The sequence below is a fragment of the Elgaria multicarinata genome, chromosome 6 (genome assembly GCF_023053635.1).
Source record: "Elgaria multicarinata webbii isolate HBS135686 ecotype San Diego chromosome 6, rElgMul1.1.pri, whole genome shotgun sequence".
In the NCBI taxonomy this organism is placed as follows: Eukaryota; Metazoa; Chordata; class Lepidosauria; order Squamata; family Anguidae; genus Elgaria; species Elgaria multicarinata.
The window spans coordinates 81,807,541-81,829,575 of record NC_086176.1 but is presented as its reverse complement, the minus strand read 5'-3'; the positions used below and the strand labels follow the sequence as shown (position 1 = coordinate 81,829,575).

Genomic DNA, 22,035 nt, shown 5'->3' with positions numbered 1-22,035 from the left:
GAGTATGAAGCATCACTAATGGCCTAGAACAGTTGAAATCCAGGGTATTGTGGGCTAACTGCCAGGTTCTACGGTGCTTGGAGCAGTTCGTTGCCTGCTTCTAGATCGCTGCCTGGAAATCTTTATTCTGGTGAGTGTAAACAAAATGGTTTTATCTTCTTGGTTTAAAGCAAACATGTTCACACAATTGTAGAAAATCTTGGTTGCCTGTCAAGGCCACTGTTATTCTGGTGTACTGGAAGGAAATGGTGATGTGGCGTATTCTCAAGTGTGATTACACTGAAGTGCTGCTTTCCTACAAAACATTTTAAGAGTGTGAGTTGGGGAAAATAACATGGGAAGTGGTCAGAAAATGGCCAAAGATATGCATCTTTGTAACTTGTGAAGTTATACTGAAATATAAATTACATAGAAATCCCTGAGCTAAATAGCTGGGCAACTTACTGTTATGGACTGGTAAACATTTACTCATTCATCTGTTCCAATTGCTTCAGTTTCCTTTTTCATGGTGAGTGTTGCTGAAATTGTACATGACAAAAGCCCTTGATTGTCATTTAACAGATGTGGATATGGATCTGCATACTACTAGTAATGATTCTAGACGCATTTGTGGATATTTTCACTATTGTTATTCAGATATGAAAAGGGCTGCAGCTGTATGCCACAAAAAACAAAGGGGTCCATCTCAAAAGGGCTAAAAAGGGGCTGTAAGGTAGTGATGGAAGTGGCTTGTTTTAGCTGTGGTGCGTGCTGCGCATAATTTGAATAATCACCAGGTGCAGTTTATTTTGTCATTGGAACCTGGGCAGCAACAGCCCATGGGGTTATTTGAGGTTTGCTTAACCCATGGTGATGTGTTTCAAGTTGAAGTTGTGGTCTCACAGGGTTGTCAATGACCTTAAGTTTGGAAGAAGAAGAAAAGGAAACTTTCTCACTGTAACTATATTAGAATCCCCTAAAGATATTGCCAGGTTGAAGCAGGATGGATGTATTTGGATTTTATTTATTTGTTGAACTTTTTGTTTCATTTTTTGGAATGGCCTGTTTTGTTTTTCTCCCTTATTGTTCAATCTCAGGGATTTATGTAACAGTCCCCATACATTTTCTCCTCCTTATTTCATGTCAGAAAAAGGACTGCTGCTTGTTCATTAAAAGGTAAACAAGAGGTTTGCACCATCCATCTTCATTACTGCAAACCTTCAGTGTCTTAGAACTAATTGGAATAGGCCTAAAGCTTGTATACTTGAATCCCTTGCACTAAGGTAGAACCTGCTACCTTGAAACATTTCTAAAGTAATAGCACATATAAATGGGTATATCTGATATGCTTTTAATACATTTTGTAACAGCATAATTTGTCTAAGGCAACCTTTTCAGCCCAGGAGAGCATTTGTCATCCCCCCCCCCACAAAGTAGTCTCTCTCTTGTTATTCCTGTACTTTCCTGGATATTTTCTCTCTTCTTGCCTCCACTTCCCACCTCCAGCCATTTTGGGGGCAGGGGAAACTTTGTCCCCACCTCTGTTAAAGTCTATGGAGTGATATTGGTCACTTTTGGCAGGGGTAAAAGGTGCCCTGCCAAAAATAGCTTGAGGGAAAGTCCTCACAAACCATTTTTCAGCAGAGGATCCTTTCCCCAACTCCATTAATATCAATGGAGCAATCTTGCTGAAAAAAAGGGCTTGAGTGGGAGGGGCAGAGGAGGAAGCCTGGCCAGCAAAGTGAGGAAGGAGGAGACAAGAGGAGGAAGTGGAAATGTCGGGCAACTAGAGGTGATGGCAGATGGGAGGAGAAGGGGAATCTGAAAGTGAGTGGTGGGGGTCAAAAGGGGTCTGGCATATGCATTGGGGGATCTTGGGCACAGGTATGATTGTGGATGCTGTGTTGTCTACCCTGGTCTAAGGTCATCCTGCTACTTCATACTCAACATTCTGCTACCGAAACATAATGACTTAGAAGGATTTGTTACATTTGTACAAGTTGATTTGCAAATCCAGGTTCTAGCTCCATCCAAGCATACTGATTTGTTTAAACATGGGTCTGCCCGAATCACAGAAAATAGGGCGGTCTAGTGCACTTACCTGCAGTTGCAAGGAGTGTTACGTTTCCTCATCCATGTGCTCTTTTATCTCTACAAATTCCCTTTGCATCCCTCATTTCATATGCAATTTGGGGAGAATTTTATGGGTTTGTCACCATCATGGCTAGTTGGTTGGAAGAGCTTTGTTCACTGTAGATTTTGATATCCATTTGCATCAACCATTTAACAATACCTTTGTTGAAAATGGTCATAAGAAATTCAGTTTCAATTTAATAATTCTATAGATCAAACAATGTTAATTGACAGTAAAGAGTGAGTGTTACTTAATTCTTTTTTTTATGGTACGTATTACATATATCCAGTTTGTGTTAACTGCTTTTTGCAGCTAGTCTTGCATTACAGTTCTGTTTTGCTGAGAAATAAGCTGTATCATACTTCAGCTGAATAAAGAGATTCGTAAATCATTTAAAATCTAAATAAACTTGAAGCACAATTCAGGTTTATATAACATACAGGTTTTTAAAATACAGATTTTTCAAGTAGTATAGAAATAGGACTAGATTAAAATTTAATAATTTGAACTGTTACTTCCTCATACTATTTGCTGTACTGTATTTGCAACAGCTTATAAGAAATGCAAAAAATATTTTAAACTGCCTTTTTATATTGGCATGTATATTCCGTATGTAAACTGAAGATAATCCTCTATAGGGTCTTATGTTTATTATTCTTGGAACATTTTTTCCAAAACATGTTTCTACTAGTGTGTGAAAAAATAGGTCACTTGATATTGGATGATGTTCTCCTGACCCCCTTTTTTTTAATATTGAGGATTACAGTAGGCAAAGTGTATGAATGCTTCTTTTGTGTTAGATTACTGGAACTGTACTACCATAGCCATATGTGAAAATGATTAAAGTGCAGATTAACCTTTCAAGAGAAGAGTGTTGCATCTGTATTCTGTGTCACTGTATATTTATGCATACTTGTTCAAGTTGGTACATTATGAATGCATTAATAAATCTCATAAATCAAAACATGTTTTTTCAGCTCCAATATTTATTTTATTTTATTTTATTTATTTATTACATTTTTATACCACCCAATAGCCGAAGCTCTCTGGGCGGTTCACAATAGTTATATAATGTATAACTGATAAAAGTTGTTTGTTAGATGGCTTAGTGCTTTTAGATCGCTAATCCATTTTTAGATAGTGTAGATGGTATTTTGAGTTGGTAACTCTGGAAACTTCAGACAAACTTCAAAATTTGTGTGTGTCAAGTATGTTGAATAAGGTTTCTTAACTTCTGCAAGTTGTACAGGCATTATGTTATTCCTTGTGTTGATCGAACATATTAGTATGATCAGCATGACTAGCAGAACATAAAATGGAAAATCCCAGCATTAGTTGGTATCTCTTTAGTTTGCACCAACTTTCAGTTTAGTACTACAGTGACTGAGGTAAACTACAATGGTGCTGCCACAGGGTTGAGGGGCCTTGGCAAGATGTCCTCCCCTGGGCACTCCACCTCCTCCATATCTCTTCTCTCCCTTGCTCTTTCCAATTCCCTGGTGCACTATCCATCCCCTCACTATTTTCACCCCCACACCACATGCGTTCTCTTTCTTGTTGCTCTTTCCAACCCCACCCACCCCAGTTCCGGCTCTACTCCTTACAAGGCCAGCTGTGTCTTATTTTTTATAACATATGGAAAATATAGGACCATTGAAGAGCAAAGCTTCAGCTGCACCTAGTGATGTAAAATTTCTGGAAATTTTGAGGTCATTGGGGTGTGGGTGTGTGCGGAATCCTAATTTTTTATGGAGTGGGAGTTCCATACTAATTAGTATGTGTTTTGTTTCTGGTCCAAAACACAGGAGAGAAGAATATTTGCAACGTTGTGCTAGGAAGGCTGGAAAAGTTTCAGATTCATATATAAAGTTTCAGATTTATATATTCTTTGCAATGGGTTGCAAAGAATATATAAATATTATTTATCTCAGAAGAATTGGTTTTGGTAAAATTACATATCTTAGGCTTTCATAAAAGTGTTCATTTTATATCCTGTTATTAGGTTGCATTAAAATTATGCTGTGTATGTAAGTGGTGGGATTTCTGTTCTGGGATATCATTCCAGTACTTACACCTCCCCTAAACTGATCACCCACATGTTTAGTTTTTAATCAGTTTTTAATGCTTTATGTGTGTATGTTCTGTGTTTTAGAGTTTTAAATTTTGTATACTTGTTTTTATCTCAATTTTAGAATTTCTGTAAACCGCCCAGAGAGCCCTGGCTATGGGAGCGGTATATAAGTGTAATAAATAAATAAATAAACTATACTTTTCAGCCTGATTTTAGGCAGAGTAATGTTTGTCTAAGCCACTGATCTAAAAACAATAAAGGCAGCTATAAGTCTCTTTCCTCAAGACCCTTCAAGATGAGAACAGAAGCTGTACTTTATGAGATGAAGGCCCATCTAGCCATAGTGGCTATTAGAATGCCTCTAGGAAGCCCACATGTCAAGCAAAAAGGCAATGGACATCTGCCGCTATTTCTCCCCAGCTACAGTATTCAGTGGTGAATTGCCTCTAAACATGAAGGTTCCATGTAGCCATCATAACTAATAGCTATTGAATTTGTCTAATCTCCTTTGAAAGCTAGGGGCCATCATCTTGCAGCAGTGAATTCCATCAATTAGAAAGTATATGCAGGTGTTATTTGGAGGTTATAGCTATGACAATGTGAGTTATAAATAATTAGGTTTGGCATAAAGATACAGTACTCTGGTAGTTTTCTATGCAGCAAAATGCTGTAGCATTAGGTGTTTCTGATGCTCCATTTTATTTTCCCTTTCTCTCCCCACATCCAATTTTTCCATCCCCCCCTCTGCAAGCATGGTCAGTCATCATTGGGCTGTTTTGGAATGCCTGCCCCCACAAAACCTATAGCTTTCCCCCCTTAAATATTGTTTGTACTTCTGAAAACCTCAGGATTCATCTAAGCCTGCTGATATATCCCTCTTGTGGATGGATTGTTTTGACTACATAAGGATCAGCCCTGAGAGAATGACCTCATCCTTCTTCCCCACAGTTCTCTTAGTAAAGTCCAGGTGGCATTTACAGTCTTTAAAATATTCAGAGCAACAAAGGAGTGTCAGAATCATATTAGGTTAGCTCTGTTCCTTGGAGTTCTTATAAACTCTTTTCTGACGGTATGTTGAAAATTTCTTAAGAAACTACTGCTAAGTGTTTTTTTTAAAAAATGTTTAAATATGCTGTCACTAGTTTGGGTAACTTTACCCTCTATCTATGTACCCCATTAAGTGTTTGACAGAAATCTAGAATTTCATATTGTCCTGTAGAAAACACTGGAACTTTAGTTAAAAAATAAAATGATTATTTTTACAGTGAAATTAATTCTCGACTCGATGCAGTGTCTGAGGTTCTCCTATCAGAATCAAGTGTCCTTGGTCAAATTAAGACTCTCCTGTATAAGATGCCAGACGTTGAGAGAGGAATCTGTAGTATTTATCACAAAAAGGTAAATGAGCTACAAATGATTAGAACCACAATCCATTATATTTAAATATGGTTTTCACTGGCAATATTTTCTTGAAGTTTAGTTTACGATTAAGGATTAATGTAGTACTATATACTGAAAGGCAGGAGATAGTTGAAAGATTTTTTTTTTAATTTTAGCAGTGTCAAAACTCTTGAAGAAAATATTTGTTCTTGTGACTAAAACAAACGTGGATTTCTTTGGATCTCCACTAAACAAGATGGTAGGCCTGCAGTTTCAAGTTGTGCATTAAAATGTTGATGCTATTCTGATTTTAAAACAGCATTTAAATATCAACAATTTTATTGCAGCAGAGATATGTAAGTTCCCTTGCTGCCTGGGATACAAACAATGGTGGTAATTAGGATGTATATATTACACAAATGTCCAAAATCCAGGACAGAATTAAGGAACATTAATTTTAAAATATTAACCTTCAAGTTACAGTTGTTTCTACTTTCAGTGTTCCGTTCAAGAGTTTTATCTGGTTGTCAACACGCTCTCTCAGTTGGAAACTGCCATCACAACTCTGGTTCCAGCTATACGTACTCAGGTGCAAGCAGTCTTATTGCAGAAAAGCCTCTTGGAAATTCCTGAATTGCTTTGTTCCACAAAAAGATATTTAAGCATACTTAATGAAGCAGCAGCAAAGTAAGTAGATTGAGCATTTGACTAGATAGTTGGTGTGTTATTGTTTATTGGGATTTTATTATTTTTATGTTACTTGTAAACTTCCTTTGGTAGGATTTGTATCCTGAAAGGCGGCATATAAATAATTGCAACAAATAAATTACACAAAGTTCTTTTAATCCTCTTTCCCTGCCATGCTACCCTCAAGGAGTGACACTACTGTTATCACCTTGTTGTGCCTTTAACTCTCCTCAGGCAAAGGTGACTTAACATAGTAATTTTGACACACAACCCATAAGGCATGAGGAGAAAATGAGCTAAATGAGTCTAAAGTAAAGCAGGTTTAATTAGATTTAAAGTGGTGCAAGGAGTAAGGATTCATGAAAGAAAAAAAAAGTTGAGTTTCTGTATCAACACAAAATAAATATCGCTTCTATATCAATGCAACATAGTTGAGCTTCTATATCATCGTAAAGGAACAGCAGCATTTGCCCTAATATAACCTATCTAACATACATCTATACCTATTTATATATCAGAGTAGTGCTTGCCACGACACAGGCTCTGAACAACAGACCCGGCCGAGGCTACTCCCTGCTCAAGCCAAGCACCACCGCTTGATACGCCTGAGGCAAGGGATAATAAAAACCACCTTCCTCCAAACTATGTGGAGAAAGGGGTTTAAATTGGAGAAGGATTTTAATATATATAATAATGCGCTGTGAGTTATATCTGCTTAGGTGAACGATTGTCAGAGTGGGTGTTAAATGTGTAAACTTAAGATGATAAATGCCAAACAGACACGTGGGATTTTTGTGGTAGTTTTAAAAACAAAACAATCCAAATTTATTTTTAAAAGTTCACAAGCTTTGTTTCAAATAAAACAATTAAAAACCTTTTTGAAACCTTTCATACAATCCTGTCACTCATTCACATACGCGCTTTCCTTTTTCTCACACAATCACTCTTGAACTTTCTTTATTATCAGTATTGATTGATATACCTCAACTACGTGCACACCACACTCCAAAGACACCACTCACTACACTGACTCTCAAATTTCCCAGAACTTAAGTACCATAAACACAGAGAGCGCTACAGACTCTAAGAGTACGTAACAAGACCCCCTGAAAAGTTCCTTCAATCCCCTCTGTCATTCCCTTATATATCACTCCTCCCCCCTCCCAAGACATTCTAACTCCGCCCACTCAGGCCAACATCTAAAAACCACAGACTTACAAACTGCAGACATACATTTGGAATTGACTTGTGGGGTGTAACGCCACAGTGCTACACTGACTCTCTTGGAAGCTGGCCTTTTTACAGGTTTAGCGAGTCAGGAGGGCAAACCTCTGGACCAATAGGAAGCCAGAGATCAATCACCTACAAAGGGAGCTCATACCCTTTGTATGCTGAGACTGGGGCTGTTCTTGACTCTGACGTTTCCTACAAGGATTATATCAATTTGCGAGAATCTAGAAAAAGATTTTTTAATCTCCAAATTATTTCCTCATCTTACAAAACTGGTTATGGTAGCAAGACATTACTCAGAGTCATGGGGAGAGAGAATTACATAATGTTCCACTAGTTCTTGATTGGCTTTGCAATGTTAGCTGAAATGATCGCTTACTTTCTGCTTACAATTTTTGGATTCTGGGTCCTATTCAACTTGTGCCCTATTCAACTCTCTGTTAAATTCAAATAGCTGCTTGTGGATGTTCATGTAGTTTATGCAAAAAAGACAAATTTAGGAATATAGGTTTCTATTTAGCAATATTTTTAAAATTTAGGAATATAGGTTTCTGTCTAATAGCAGATCCTACTATTTGTTCATTTAGCCCAGTATTCTGATAGGCAGTGGCTCTCCAGAGTCTTGGGGCTACATTAAATGAGACATTTGTCATATAGTTTTCAAATGTTAGTTGTTTTCTCTTGAACAAATACCTGTGGGGTCAGCAGAAGAGTCAGTCTAGAATCATGGTGTAGGGATCCTTTGTCCCCATTGCAGTCCTAAACAGAATCCTGCCCACTCCCTGTACATACCAGCTATTATGACTATCAGCTCCAGAGCAGGGGAATTAAAGCCGTCTTCTAACACTCCAAGGTCTCAATCCAAGTCATCCCCCTACCCCACTATTTGTTCAAGAAAAAACATACATGCAAGAATAAACGATGTCACCAACATTACATCTAATTTGGCCTTCAACTAGATGACCTTCCCATCCCCTGGTACTTGATCTTTTTAACTGGAGATGCCAGGGATTGAATTTGGGACATCCAGCATGCAAAGCGTGTGCTCTACCACTGAGTTACGGTAAATCCATAAGATTTGAACAGCAGACTTCCTGGCTCAAAACTCTATCAATCTCTACACTACACCACACTAGCTTTAAGATGATTATTTATTTATTTATTTATGACATTCATATACTGCCCCATAGCGAAAGCTCTCTGGGCGGTTTACAACAGTTAAAAATGGTAAACATTAAAAAGTATACAAAATTTAAAAAACCATCAGAAACATGAAAGCAACAGTATAAAAATAACAGTATCCATTTAAAAACAACAATTCTGGGGTCCATTAAAAACAAACTTAACGTTGTTAAATGCTGTTAAAATGCTGTTAAAATGTTAAAATGCCTGGGAGAAGAGACAAGTCTTGACCTGGCGCCAAAAAGATAACAACGTTGGCGCCAGGCGAGGCTCATCGGGGAGATCATTCCACAGTCGGGGGGCAACCACCAAGAAGGCCCTCTCCCTTGTTGCCATCCTCCGAGCTTCCCTCGGAGTAGGCACTCGGAGGAGGACCTTAGATGTTGAGCGCAGTGTACAGGTAGGTTCATGTCGGGAGAGCCGTTCCATCAGGTATTGTGGTCCCAAGCCATGTAGGGCTTTAAAGGTTAAAAACAGCACCTTGAATTGGGCTCGGAAACATATTGGCAGCCAATGCAAGCGGGCCAGAATTAGTTTTGTAAAGAGCCAATATTTATGTAGAACAATGTCTGTGCTCACTTTAGGAACTGGTAGATTAAGGGCCACAAATTGAACAGTGGTAGAAGGTATTTGAAATGGGGTGTTTCATGGGTGATCTAGATGCAGGGCATTGCTGGCTTAATTCAAAGTCCTGTGGATCTCTTGAAAAGCCTGATCATGGAACTGATGTAGGAAAAAAAAACTTTAAAAATTGGGGGATTCCTCCATTTTCTGCCCTGGCTGGCACGTGCAGGTGGGCCTTGGATAACACTCTTCTGCAGACCTAATTTGGACTATAAGAAACAAGTTCCTTCAAATTTGAAATGGTCATCAGCTATTAACCCCCTCACAACTACAGGACTATAGGCAACTTGATCTTCAGGTACAAAAAATGGCTACAAAGATACTTAACATGAAATAAGGGGGCAACTCTTGACTTGGCATGTATAATATCTCACATGTCTAAGCACTCAAGTTGTTGACTGATAGTCCCAGAGCCCTGTGGTTCAACAGTCATGTGTGCATCCCAGTGGGCTTCTGCCCTTCATCACTTGCCACATATGTATGTGCTGGTCTCTTTGCCCAAGGAGTGTTGTGGTTTGAAAGGGAGCTGGCATTAAAAGGGAGCTGGTTGAAAAAATGGTTTTTGGAAGGAGGCAGGTCAGTGAAGCTTGCATGAGGGAGCTCTGCCAACCTGCCTCCTTCCAGAAACTAGTGTTTCCACTTGTTTTGGGACTTCCCTTGGGAAGTGCTAAATCTCCCTTGCATAAGCAACAGGTCACACTTGCGCAGCAGAATTGCAAGGACCCACAGCTTGTGGAAGATAATCAGAGGGTCGGAAAAGACAAGGTGGGGGCATAAGCACCCCATTGGATTCTGCCCATTGTAAACTTGTCATTATAGTGCTTTATATTTAATTATGTATGTAAGCTCCTAGAGATATCTAATCTGGCCATGGTCACACATGCCTTAGTTACATCCTGCTTGGACTACTGTAGGGTACTGTATGTGGGGCTGCCTTTGGAAACTGTTCAGAAACTCCAGCTGGTCCAGATTACTGTGGCCAGACTGTCACCCAGGGCTGATTAAAGGAGCATGTTACTCCCTTACTACAGGAGTTTCAGTGGCTACTAGCTACTTATAGGCAGAATTCAAAGTGCTGGTTATGACCTATAAAAACCCTGTTTGGGTTGGGACCAGTCTACCTGAAAGACTGCCTTCTCCCGTAAGAGCCTGCCAAGTTTTTAAGATCTTCTGGATAGGCCCTTTTTTCAAGACCACCACTTTCAAAGGTATGTTTGGTGGTAACCTGAGAGAGGGCCTTTTCAGTGGTTGCTACAAGGCTGTGGAACTTCCATCTAAGTGATACTAGGTTTGCTCGCTCTCTGTTGTCTTTCTGCTAGCAAACAAAGAGTACTTTATTCAAGAAGGCGTTTGATCTGTAAGTGGATCTGTTGGGTTTGGTGATGTTTTTAATTCTCCTCCCCCCATAATTGTTATGTTTTTATCATATTGTTTTAATCACTTTTAATTCTGCCTGTAAGCCATTTTTTGGTGGAAAGGCAGTGTATAAATAAAAAATTAATAAGTTGTATTATTGTTAAGCATGTGAATATTTACGATTTTTGTTATTATTAAGCAATACGTGTACTTTTGGTGTGTGAGAGTATATAATGATTTTCTACAATTAGAACTGGAGACAAAACCCAGCTGTTCAAGGATCTTACAGATTTCCCTTTAATAAGGAAGAGGAAGGAAGAGATTCAGGCAGTAGTCTGTAAGATCCAGGTACACCTTCAGGATATACGAAGAATATTAAATTGCCCCTCTACAGATTATGTAACAGTATCCGGACAAGAGGTAAACATAAATAGTGACTACATATTTCTTTTCTTTTTATGTGTTGCTAGCATTTTATGAATTTTAACAACCACATAATTATACTCATACTTTAAAATTAAATATTTAGCCATCTTATTTCATTGCTTAAACTGTTCCAAGTCTGGTAGCATTTTAGTAGTTTGCTTTTAGTTTTTGAAGAATAACTGGCTTTGCCCTTTTGTGTTTATGCGTGGATACTTTGAAAGCAATAAAAACTTCTTTCAAAGCATTATCATTCTGTTCTGAAAATACAGTTATTTGGTAATTTTGTTGAAAGGAATCCTATAATAAGTGCAAAACGTATAAAAATGTTAGCCAACAGTTGAATATTAGTTATAGAAATGATAACTATAAGAACATAAAACTATCACACACCCACAAATGTTGTGGAAATACACTTTTGGTTGACTCAATGCAACAATGAAACTTTAGAATATCCTAAGGCAGCCTTCCTCAGTCTGGGGCTCTTCAGGTATGTTTGACTACAATTCCCATCATTCCCTGCCATTGGCTGTGCTGGCTGGGAATGATGGGAGTTGCAGTCCAACACATCTGGAGAGCACCAGATTGGGGAAGACTGTTTTAAGAAATCTCTAGTGAATGAAATCACACACAAACTCTAGCACTTCTTGGTTGTTACTGTTATTGTTGTTAAATATTGTGGTATTTGCTTTTAAAAAGTGGGGACAGGTACCTACTTTTAAAAAATAATTCCTGAATGCAAAACCACAGACTGAGCTTATATTGCTTGCTCTTTGTTTACCCTTGAAAAAGGTTTTATCGACGGAAGTTAATCTCTTTATATAGAACTGTATTTAATATCTGGGATTAGAATGATAGTAATGATTTGAAGTTAATACAGCTATACTGGTTACATGTGCATACATTGGTGAGAAGTTTGGAAAATAAATGTGAGATTTAGAGCTGAGGTGCTTGGAAAATCAGTGTACCAAAAGAATATGGTAATTTAAACTGAGCATTTGGTAATCACCATATAAATAATGCATCCTTTGTCATTCTGACTGAAAAGAACTGCAACTCTTGGTATTTTACATCTGTTACATAGTATATCTATGTAGTAGTAGAAGAAAAACCAACTAAAGCATTTAGCTTGCAGAAGCATTCTTTTCTCCCTCTTTCCTCCCCATCCCCTTTTCCTTGTGTTTCATGTCTTTTTTTTAGAATGTAAACCTGAGGGCAGGGATTGTCTTCTTTACTGATCAATTGTAAGCCCCTCCAGGAGCCTTTTTGGTTGAGGTGCGGGATAAAAATACTCTAAATAAATAAATAAATAATAAAAATTCTGTTTATCAGTATATAGCCTGCCTAGCTGCCAGCCATTCAAGATGGGTAAAAGACTCATTCTCTCAGTTTTGAAGGTGGAATTATTAGTATGTGTGAGGTTATTCTCTCAACAGAAATAGATATTTGGGTCTTAGTTTTGTAGTTGAGTACTGTAGCTGAATATACAATATCTGATGAGAAGCTTCCTGTAGTCACTGGGTCCTTTCAGATATAATGATAAACCAAAGTTTGAAGTTTTATTGTTTCAGTAAACCATAGTTAAGATTAACCACAGTTTGTTTGAGTTCAGACATAACAACAAGCAGTGATTAATTTAAAAAAAATGGAAGAGAAAGCATCTTATCTTTTTTTTAAAAAAAAGGAAGTGAAAGCGTCTTATCTTGTGGGAGAGGATGAGGAAAGCACCAGCCTGAGGTTCACTGTGGCTTATTCCCATAATGATAAACTATAGTTTGCAGCCTCTTGGCATACCAGGAATTCCATGGGCTCTAAGATATGGCCTAATTAAAATGAAGACCTCCCCCTAGTTGAACCAGGTGGGCTGGATATAACCATAGGGTCATATGTTGCTTTCCTGGATACACACAGCCTTAATTAGATGGTAGAAATTTGGAGTAGTATTCTTATTAACCCTATGGTTGAACTGACATTGTTGTACAGCATTTCACTCTGAAAAATGTGAGTCTAGTGGGACTCTTAATTTATTGTGGCATAAGCTTTTGTGGATCAGACATATCTGATGAAGTATGCTCTGGCTTATCAAAAGTTATTTCACAGCTAATTTGTTAGTCTTTAGAGTGCCACAAGATTCTGGTTTTTTCTACAGTATGATTACAGTTACCCATATAATATTTAAATCTGCTATATCTTAGTTTCAGATTGAGGTTAAGAACTCACTTGTGTCTTCCATACCACCTGACTGGATTAAAGTTAGCAGGTATGTAAAGATAATATATTTCTTAATGTGTTTACCGATAATTTTATTATTTAGATTAGGAGTGGGGAAACTTGGTACCCTCCAAACAACTCCAATAAACCCCAGTCAACATGGCCAGTGGTAAGGAATTATTTATTTATTTATTTACGATATTTAAATTGTAAATTTAATCCCCATTCAAAATTCTGGAGCGGTGTACAAGGTAAAATTATGGGATTTGAAACCCCAAACATCTGGAGGGCACCAGGTTGCCAACAGTTGATTTAGATCAATAAAGCAGATAACTTCCAGAAATCATCTCAAAGTGTTGAATGGTGGGAGTAAATGTGTAAAATCTTCAAATCTCAAGGACGTGAAATAAATATGTGACAGAATAAATATTTCCATTCCCAACATTCTTGTAATCATGTGGAAGGTCTGATAAAACAAAAGTTCAGACATCCTTTTAATAGTTCTAAAAGGCAATTTAAACCTTCATCTATTTCTAAATTTCCTGCATTTATATTTATTCCCATAGGCTCACTGATAGTTTCAGTTCCATTTCAGGACAAGAATAATTACATTACCATTCGAAACTATGAAGCCTGTTTTTATATATGTTTATTTCTATTAAAACTTACAATCTTGCTATCCTGAAACTATTATGTACAGTTGCAGTTCTTTGTAGATAGAATTAAATTGTGATCACTGACTCCAAACCAAGAGCTGACTTTAGTAAAATGGGTAAAAAGGTGCAAGAGGTGTGGGCTCTCTAGCTGGTTTTGTCCAAGAGTAAATCAGTGCTAGGTCTGCTTTTCTCCCCAAGAGATCGGCCCTAAAATTGTTGCTCAAACACAACCTTGGGAAGAGCCAATTGTCCATGAGATGCCTGAAGCTAGAATGCCTTGGTGGAAAGGGGGTTCAATCAATCACAGCTGCCACTGATTCCCAAAGAAAATGGCACATGTTGGTACTAAAAAAGGCTTAATTTTAATATTCTTTGAACAAAACAATTGACGTTACAACTAGTGTGCAATCCCAACTAAAGACTTGCAAAACTTGCCTAAGTGTAGAAAATGGAGGAGCTTGTACTGAGACAAAGGACTTGCTCATCCTCCCTGCAAAATCTATGTCATGCTTTCCCCTGATGCCACAATTTCAGAAGAAGAATCTGATTCAGAAATAGAAGAATGTGGTTTGGGGCCTAGTCAGGGTATGGAATGTCAGGGTGCTGGGAATTTGCCTCTGCCTGGTTTCACAGAAGAATGTCACGGTGAGGCAGCTACTCTTCCTCAGCTGTGGCTGGAGCTATCCTAGGAAGGAGTGCCCAACTTGCCACAGCCTGAGAAACATTCTTTAATAAGCGGTCAAGAGGCAGACTCAGCTGGAGAGAGGGCATGCCCAAGATTATTGTCTAGACAATGTAGATGGCTGAAAAGGCAAGAGGAAAGACACCCACTCAGATGGAGTTCTTGACTCCAGGCTAAGATTTCCTGTATGGCTAGATTGACAAGTGAAGAGTTCTAGTCCTTCCGCCTCCACCTAAAAGCAGGCGCAGAGATAAAAGAGGTTTGTGGATACAATGCTGTTGGTACTAGACACTCTTTCGCTTGGACTCCTCCAAACACCTAAACTAACTAATGCATACTTTGAATCTCATGCCTTGGATCTTTAATTATACAGCTGTTTAAGACCATGTTTCTGGCTCCTGCTTGGATTATCTGAGTTTATTTGAAATTGGATTCTCTAAGAACTCTGATCTGTGGACTCTTGGGGGGTGAGGGATGTGTTTGTGTCCTGGTGTAAAAAAGAAGTTTGCTGTTTCTTTAATACATGTTTGGTTGCTGGTCTTGCAAGGGAGTTGGGCCTGACAAGCTATTTCTAACACAAAAGGAATATTTTATGAAGATGGCTATCTCAATGATACATGTTGAGGAAAACTATTCATGACAAATTGAAGGTTGTTTGCAATATTCAGGAGAGAAATCATTGTATGTGAAATTTACATACCTTGCTCAGTTTCACCCCTTTTGTCCCGCTTTTCGCCATATGCACATTTGTAGGTTTGATTAGAATTTGATGATGCCTGATCTAGCCTTGCATATATGTGTCATAGCAGCTTGGTGTATCTCTTTGATAGCATGTTCCTACCACATCCGACTTCAGAGGTAAAGACTTCAGGCTTACAGTTCTCTTACCAAATTGGGGTCTGTTTGGTCCGCTTTGAAACCGAGTGACTTCCTTACAGTACAGTGAAATAATAATGGGTTATTCACTTCTTCAGTAGTTTCATTTGGCTGCCATGCTAGCGAGAAACTTTTCCCCTATACTATCAATTACTTATTGATCCTCAAAGAGTCTAACAATGAAAAATGATTTATTCTTTGTAGTATTGTTTTTAGTAATCTACCCTTTCTGAATTCATACTCTATTGAAATATATATTAATAAACTTTCAGAAATATCTTTCCATGAGTGTATAATGTCTTTTTTGTATGAAAACACCAGAGGTCAACTGACAGAAAAAAGTTCATCAGATATATTTTTTTTCTGGGTGAATGGGAAGGCCATATTTCAAACAGTTGCTTAATTAACCCTGCATTCTGAAATGTCATTTCATGTGATTGGTATTAATCTTAACCTGTTCTTTCCATTGTGATTTTTTAAAGAGGATCTCTCTAGAATATTTAAAGCTGAGCGTTTGGCCACACACATCTTATTATGAAAAACATTTTAATGTTTTCCTTACTGAATACTCCTTAGTAACCATGTATTTTACTCATAATGATTCACAAAATTAACAGAGTTCAGTAATGTAATAAAATAACCTTTCTTTTGAATCTGTTTTTAAGGCAAGTAGAGATACATTAAACATTCTGTATTGTTTTATGTGTGGCACATGGTATGTTTGCTACAAGTAAACTAGCTGGTAAGCAGATATGAGTAGCAGCTGCTTCATCAAGAATTATCCCACTTCAAATAATACAGATCATATTCTTTTTCTGTATGGAGATTGGCTCTGTTTAGGAAAGATATACTGCGTGAACCAGTCTTAAAAGAGAAAAAGTCTAATTGTACACATTGCTGTACGACTGATTGCTTAGTAACCTTGATTTCCTATTTGGTTTTCTCTTCTAGCACAAAAGCCATCAGCCGTTTCCACACTCCTTTTATTGTAGAAAATTACAGACATCTGAATCAGCTGCGTGAACAGCTAGTCTTTGACTGCAGTGCTGAATGGCTACAATTTTTAGAGTGAGTTTCCAAATTCAGTTTTTGCTCTTGAAATAAGACTATAATATAGGCTTCAAAATATAAGTGGAAGCTAATTATTAGTACTGTTATTGTACCAAGTGTTACTAGATGGTATATAGCCTGACTTGCTTAAAGGGTTGCCTTCAGTTTATGAGTGGCATATTTAAAATACATAGAGCTAATTTGGAACAGTCATGACCTTTTTGAATGCTTATATCATATTTTACAGTTCTTATAGGATAGCCTAATCTGTAGTTCACCTCAAATAAAGGCCAGTGCGCCCCAGTTAGACCCCTAAGCTAATCAACAGCACCAACATATATAACATCAAAAGAACATTTAGCTTAAAAACTGTGACAATTCTATGGTGACAGACTTAGTTATTTTCAAAATAATACTTTATAGTAACAGACTGCCCCATCTTCCCACCAATTACATTGTTGTACCCAGGCAACATCCATAACAACTATGGAAAAGAAAGGAAAGCAACAACTCAACATCATCACATCTGCATTGCTGGCAACAGAGGTGGGGAAAGCAGCTGTTCCCTCTAGGACAGGGATAGGCAACCTTTTGGTGCCCATTAGCACATTTGGCAATTTGATAAACTGTTCTGGACTCCACCACAAAATGGCTGTCATTGGAGGCAGAGTAAATCACAAAGGACCAATAATCTGCCCTCAAGATTGATTACGAGGTTGAGGTGAATCTAAGCCCCAACACAATAAACAACTCCTTTGAACTCACAGTTTGTAACGGCAAGCAAAGCCTTTTTCACAGAAGGCAAACCCACACTGCAAACCCACAGCCATTTATCCCCCATCTATAATATGCATGCCCACACACTTCCCTCTCATCTCCTTCTCACTGCAAACACCCCCACACACACACAGACACACACTTTTTCAGGATCCTCCCAAAAATGTAAGCGGGAGGGTCGAAGCACCTTGGTGGAGGTCAAGAAAGGTGACTGGGAGCACACACACAGTGCTGCTGATAATGGTTTGGAATTCTCCAATCCAGGTCTCCCTCTCAATAGAATCTAGGTCTCCCTCTCAGTAGAGCAACTCCAACGTATAGAGGCATTTGAATTATTGGGATAGATTGTGGGGTATGTGGGTGGAAATTGAGCCAATGACTGATACCATCCACATCTTTTTAAAGCTTTCTACTCACAGTGATGAAAGCGATGATTATTATTATTATTATTATTATTATTATTATTATTATTATATTGTTATTATATTATTATATAACATATGTTAGGAAGGAAGGGAAAGGGAAAGGAAAAAGCAACAATTGGGAGAAGTTAGAGTAAATCAATATGTTTTAAGGAGGTGCTTGAATGTAAAAACAGGAAGAGTCCAAGGAAATGGGATGCAGGTGAGGAAAACAGTAATCTTAGATTTCACTTGATCAGGGGTGGGCAAGTTCTGTGGGTCCAGGGGCCAATTTTTCCACATCGGTCTATGCAGCTGCTGCGCTGCTGATTTTCCCGCCAAAATTTGGTGGTGGTGTGGCGGTGGCAAAAAAGTAGCAATTCTGCCTCCCAACAAGACATGCAGTCGCTCCACACCTTGTTTTTCAGCTGCAGCACCGCAAAAGCAGCTGTGGGAGGCACATATTTCCCATCTCTGGACTAGATGATTGCCACCTGCAGAGTGAAGGGTCCAAGGAGGAATATAAAGTGAGATAAGAAAAGATAGAGCGAGACCACAGAGACATTTAGAAGTATGTATAAGAAGCTTTAAGAGACGACAAGAAAAGAAAGGAAGTGAGCGAAAGAATAATATGATCTGACCAAAGAGCATAAAATATCAAAGTGGAGGGGCATAAGAGTAATAGGAAGACCAACAAGAAGAATGTTACAGCAATCAATCCATGATTGCATGGTCAAGAACAGAAAAAAAATCACAAACATTCAATGGCCCCATTCAGACGACACTGTTAACCATGCCGGTTAAGGATTTTGGGTTAAGCAGCAAGGTTAATGGTGTCGTCTGACACGTATTTTTCTTAACCAGGTGCCTCCTCTACCCACATTGTGGTCAGCCTCGCTAACCATGTTATGCAGCATGGTTAGCGGCACTAACTTTGGTTTACGGTGTCGTCTGAAACGCACCTGTGGTGAACAGGCCGAAATCATAGAGGCCCTGTTCAGAAGACACCTGAAACCACAGCTGCTTTAACCACTGTGCTTAAGGCAAAAAGCCTTAATCACCTTGGTTAAAGCCATGGTTTAAGGTGTTTTCTGAACAGGGCCAGAGCTTCCAGTATAGAGCAGCCAAAATTGCCCTGGTTGCTCTAGCCTGTGGGCTTGATTGCTGTTCCAGACAGTTGCTTTGCTTTTGCTGAGGCCGCCATTTTGCTGAATCGGCCCCATTTTTCATATGGTAAATGTTCTTTAAAGGGGAACGTTCAGAAGCTACTCCTTTTTTACTCCCCCCTGGCACTTTCACGGGGTATGAGTGGAGGCACTCATGTCTCTAGAACACTTGGCAACAGGGCTAAAGGGAAGCGGCCGACCCTCTCAAAATGGCCACGGGACTCGCAGTCCTCCGGTGACTCCTCAAGATGGCCAACGGTATAAGACAGAGCGTCTGAACCTCTCAAAATCGCCATGGGAGACTGATGGCACTGCTGAGCTTTCGGACAAGACATAATAAAAAGGCATAAGTCCTGGTCACTGAAAGCGCAAAGCAGCATTAATACAGCATAGTTATCGGATTTTAAGGTACAGAGCAGAGGAATTGCTAGCTTCGCAAGTCCGTTTATACAGATGATGGCTGCTTACACTAGATACTTAAGTAAAATGGAGGGCGCAACTGCTGGTTCTTCATCGTGGTCTCTATGCATCACACATATGGGCTTTGCGCCTGCGCAGAGACCAGACCGGAATCTCCAATAGCTTAGGGAAACGCTTTTGGGCGGGAACCCCTCCCCCACGCTACCGCGCATGTCCACGGGGTTCCCGCCCTTCCCTCAGTTCTTCGTCGTCCGCCATCGTGCTTAGACGTAGAAACCGTGTTCTCTCCAGCTTGTTTGCTACTTACCGTTTTTGCCTCACTTTTGACTTCTCTTCTGCACTTTTTCTTCTCTTGTCTTACCTAAAAAAAAAAAAAAAAAAATTTTATATATATATATTGTTGTTATTCCTACTTTTTTCCAACGATCACTGATCGCCTGAGGCGCCTGAGGCGCATGGCCGTAAGGGCCCCCTTCAGAAAGTGCGTGAAATGTGGCGCTAAACTGCCACCTAAGGACGGTCACTCGCTGTGTGTGTTGTGTTTGGGCGAGGCGCATAAAGTCCAACAGTGCCACCATTGTATGGCGTTTACCAAACAAACACGGAAAAATAGATCAGATAGACTGCGGTCTATACTGTGGGAAAAGGCTCTGCAGGCAACTGAACCTACGCCTCATAAGCGTAAGGAACAACACTCCTCAAGGGCAATGGAAAAATCCCTTAGCCCAGAAATTCAATCGGTTGTGGTTGGTGAGGAGTTGATGGCGGATAACAGGGCCATACCCCTGACGCCAGGCCGATCCCTAGCGGTTTCCGCAGCCAAGAAGATTTCGAAAAAGGCTCGGACCCCTACATCGGCGGAACAGCTTAAGAAAAAGAAGAAAAAGAGGAAGGACGCTGAAAAATGCTCCACCTCGAGGGTCGATACCCTATCTTCGATACCCGATGAGCCTACCAGGTCGGCGCCGACCTCGGTATCGACGCAATTGCCGCTACCAGCACCCTTACCGACTGCGAGGAGCTCCATGTCGGAGGGTGAAATTCGGGACTCCACATCGGTTGTGTCCATACCATCGGCTCAGGTACCGTGCACGACTGAGCTGGAAGAGTCGACTAGGCTTGTTCCACGTCGGCAACATCGATCTCCTGGCCCGGTTTTTGATCGACGGCACCGATCTCCTGGTCCGGATTTTGATCGAGTATCTCAATACTCTGAACACCAACGTGACTACCCTTATGATTGGGAGTATTATCGGCCCCAGGACTATTTCCCATCTGACCACAGACGATATGAACGTTTTGCACAACCTCCTCCGAATTCGAGAGTCCTGCAGGTTCCTCCAGATCCTCGATCCTATACGCCTCGCAGCCGTGATAGCAGGGTTGAGCGAATAGAACATCGTTCGATACCGACCGCTACGGTTGTCGCCCCTTCACCTCAGCAAGAATTGGTCTTGCAGCCAGCACATCAGACGGTGCGGGCGGCTCAAGACTCTCCGGATGAGGACTACAGGTCTGACTCAGACTCCGTAGTATCTGTAGCCCCATCTATGCCTTCACCTGATGACATTGTAAATGCTCATGAGCCTGTCTCTGCATCTGAAGATGTGGGAAAATTCTCAGATCAGGTACTCCGAATGGCAAAATCTCTAGGTCTCGACATCGACCAGCCAACAGAGATTGACGATGACCCGATCTATGATGTGACTCGAACGGAGTCTAGCTCGACCATCGCGATTCCCTTCCCTCCTACACTACGGAGGACTGCACAGATCTCCTGGAAAAATCCGTGTGCAGCTCAGTCGACATCTAAAAGATTGGAGTCAATGTATAAGGTCAAGGAAGCCAATGCCGAGTTTCTGTTCCAGCACCCGAAACCGAATTCCATAATTGTGGAATCTGCTCAGGGAAGATCCCAGAAGGTGCACTCAGCCCCTACCGACAGAGAAGGTAGAAAGTTAGACTACCTCGGTAGGAGGGTGTATGCTTCATCTTCTCTTGGAATACGAACCTCTGCGTACGAGGCTACCATGGCCAGGTACCAGATATTCATCCTGGAAAAATTAAACTCTCTCTCTGACCATCTGCCCGAAGATAAGAGGGAGTTGGCGAGGATTTTCCATACCGAAGCAACTGCAATAGCCCATCTGCAGCTCAATTCTGCAAAACATCAAACGGACTCCCACTCCAAGTCGATGATGGGTTCTATAGCCCTTCGACGTCACGCTTGGTTGAGGTCAGCCAACTTGACAAATGAGACGAAAACTAGAATAGAAAGTCTGCCGTTCGACGGAGAGGGGCTATTCAACAATAAGACTGACGAGTCCTTAGATTCGATATACAAGGCTCGCACAACTGCCAAAAAGATGGGTTTCTCACAACCCCAACCACAATTTAAGCAAAGACGCTGGACTAGACAACCGTACCAGCAGATCCAACAGCGTCCCCAGTTTGACAAGCAACCTCCAAAACAGCAACATCAGATGCAGAGAAAGAGACCTTATCAAGGTCGGTACCAACAAGGCAGACATCAGCCGGATTTCTCAAAAAGGCAGCGGCTTTGACTTCTCCGTACCAGGCCTACTACCCTTTACAGACCGTCTAGCACCCAAGTACCATCAATGGGAGTTCATAACATCCGACTCCTGGGTGCTCACTATCATCAAGACGGGTTACGCCATCGAATTCGATGCCCTTCCTTTCTCTTCGGGAGTAAAGATAACAGCACCA

The 22,035-nt window shown here is 40.0% G+C and overlaps 1 protein-coding gene across 1 annotated transcript in view; it reads left to right on the top strand.

Annotated features, from left to right (window-relative positions):
* Window positions 1-22,035, top strand: part of MSH3 (mutS homolog 3) — an 89,553-nt gene that overhangs the window by 47,034 nt on the left and 20,484 nt on the right. The window contains exons 13-17 of the mRNA XM_063129668.1: window positions 5,450-5,582; window positions 6,064-6,251; window positions 10,895-11,063; window positions 13,262-13,326; window positions 16,443-16,559. Of these exons, the coding sequence (XP_062985738.1) occupies window positions 5,450-5,582; window positions 6,064-6,251; window positions 10,895-11,063; window positions 13,262-13,326; window positions 16,443-16,559 (672 nt within the window). The remainder of the gene's footprint in view (window positions 1-5,449; window positions 5,583-6,063; window positions 6,252-10,894; window positions 11,064-13,261; window positions 13,327-16,442; window positions 16,560-22,035) is intronic.